This window comes from Sinocyclocheilus anshuiensis, unplaced genomic scaffold (assembly GCF_001515605.1).
Source record: "Sinocyclocheilus anshuiensis isolate Anshui unplaced genomic scaffold, SAMN03320099.WGS_v1.1 scaffold154, whole genome shotgun sequence".
Taxonomy (NCBI): domain Eukaryota; kingdom Metazoa; phylum Chordata; class Actinopteri; order Cypriniformes; family Cyprinidae; genus Sinocyclocheilus; species Sinocyclocheilus anshuiensis.
The window spans coordinates 1087409-1089334 of NW_015546101.1; the positions used below are offsets into that span (position 1 = coordinate 1087409).

General features: G+C 35.9%; 2 protein-coding genes across 5 annotated transcripts in view; both read right to left on the bottom strand.

Moving 5' to 3' along the window:
- The window catches only part of LOC107700358 (galactocerebrosidase-like), a 7593-nt gene extending 6783 nt beyond the window's left edge, over positions 1-810 (bottom strand). The window contains exon 1 of the mRNA XM_016501985.1: positions 747-810. Within this exon, the coding sequence (XP_016357471.1) occupies positions 747-810 (64 nt within the window). The remainder of the gene's footprint in view (positions 1-746) is intronic.
- Positions 1-1926, bottom strand: part of rnf111 (ring finger protein 111) — an 85045-nt gene that overhangs the window by 79711 nt on the left and 3408 nt on the right. The gene's annotated exons all lie outside the window — the stretch shown is intronic.

A 1926-nucleotide genomic window follows, 5' to 3' on the forward strand; every position in this document is an offset into this window, starting at 1 on the left:
TTCAATAAAACAATTCAGCACTAGGCAAGATTTAAATTAGTGAGTTGAAATGACTTGTACTTTTAAGTTGATTTAAATTAAAATTTTAAGGCAGCCACAAAACTTACGTTTTTAAGTTGAAAGGGGTGAACATTTTTTACAGTGTACCATTTTGGTTTCTGTACCCAATATTTAAAAAATGTACAAATGCAATAAAAATATCGGTATCGGTACTCAGTATCGGCAAGTACCAAAAATAAAAGTATCGGTATCGGGCGAGTACTGGAAAAAGTGGTATCGGTGCATCCCTAATATCCAATGTCACAAAAGCAGACCAAAAGAAACCCTCTCACAACCTTTTAGTATAATCTCAAAAACAACAAACAGCGCCTATAATGCTGTGAATTTATAAAAATGGGAAACATTTTGAGAAGCATTTTTATATAGACAAAAGCCACAACAAACAGGGTTTTAAATTGTATCCTTGCTGTAAATATCACTGTTAATGTAAGGCTCAGATAAAACAAGATGAGGAACCCAAGCTTGCACCACATGAAAACTGTATGTCTGAGCTTCCTTTGCATGACAAATTATTTATTCATTATTTTGTAAGTGGCAAAGTATATGATTCTTTGTGCCATTTCATAGCATAATTTTTCACTCTTCACTCCATCAAGAAATAAGAGCTCAAACTGTTCATCAACGTCCCTGAGCTAGACTGCTCTCCCAGGCTCCTCTGAGGCTGATCCTGTCAACCAGTGATGTACCACTGTGCCATGCAACAAAGTGCACCACAGCACTTCCATATGAGGTGGCCCCAGAGGGGCCCATTGTGGCAGTGCCTCTTGACGCCAAGGTGGATACAGATTTTAGAAGATAGGGGATTATGGGGGACTGTTTTAATTCCTTCCCCAAGGATTGCTATGTATATCTATGTTGAGCAGCTCTGCCATAAGCAATAGCATGACACTCAGCCAGAATGTGTGAGAATAACTGCAAATATCATTACAAATTCACCACACAAAATACGGTTCGTTAAATGAAACAGTGTGTTATTAAAAAATGGCAACAATAATTCAAGTTACATCTGAGAGGCCAAAAAGGGCCTGTTTTAGTGAAATAAGTTTTTTGCATTTATTAATAGTCGACTCTCACTTTACATCATGGAGGAGGGTCACAATTGTGCACTGAGAATTTTTTCAAATTTTTTACAAAAAACAAATTTTTGTCAAACTTCAGCTGAATAAATTATTTGAATACAATTCTGAACAAATTATGTCAAATCTGACATACAGCTATTACTGGCAATTAGGGCTGTGCAAAAAAAAAAACTATCGCAATTTCTTTGATCAATTTTGCGATTTCGATTTTAATCACGATTCTGACACACACAGACATGCTTTACAGTCATTAAAGCATTCAGTGTGAATTTTAAATATTTCAAAAAGAAAACCAATTAGTAGGCCTGTCACGATAACAACTTTTTGTTGTGCGATATATTGCCCCAGAAATAATTGCGATAAGCGATATTATTGCCATTTTTTAATGCAACAGCTTAATAATGCAAGAAAGCCTACACACTTCCAAATGACAACATGACCCTACATTTTTAAGAATATTTAGATCATGGAAATTAAGTATCAAAATACTAGATACCTTAAGTAATCAGTCTGTGGTGCGTATTTTGTCCGCGCCCATGTTAACAGATCAGAGCGTTCACACTGCACGCAATTGCCCAAAATTGATTAAAGAAATCACGATAGTTTTTTTTTTCCATATCGCACAGCCCTATATGGAACATAACTAAAATATAATATAATTAGGGCTGCATGATAAATCGCATGCGATATTTAATGTGCATCTTATCAGTAAAGCGGTTCTGTAATCAGCGGTAAATCTCCATCACCTGCGTGCTTTCACATTGAGCAGCATTAACTACACAGAGCC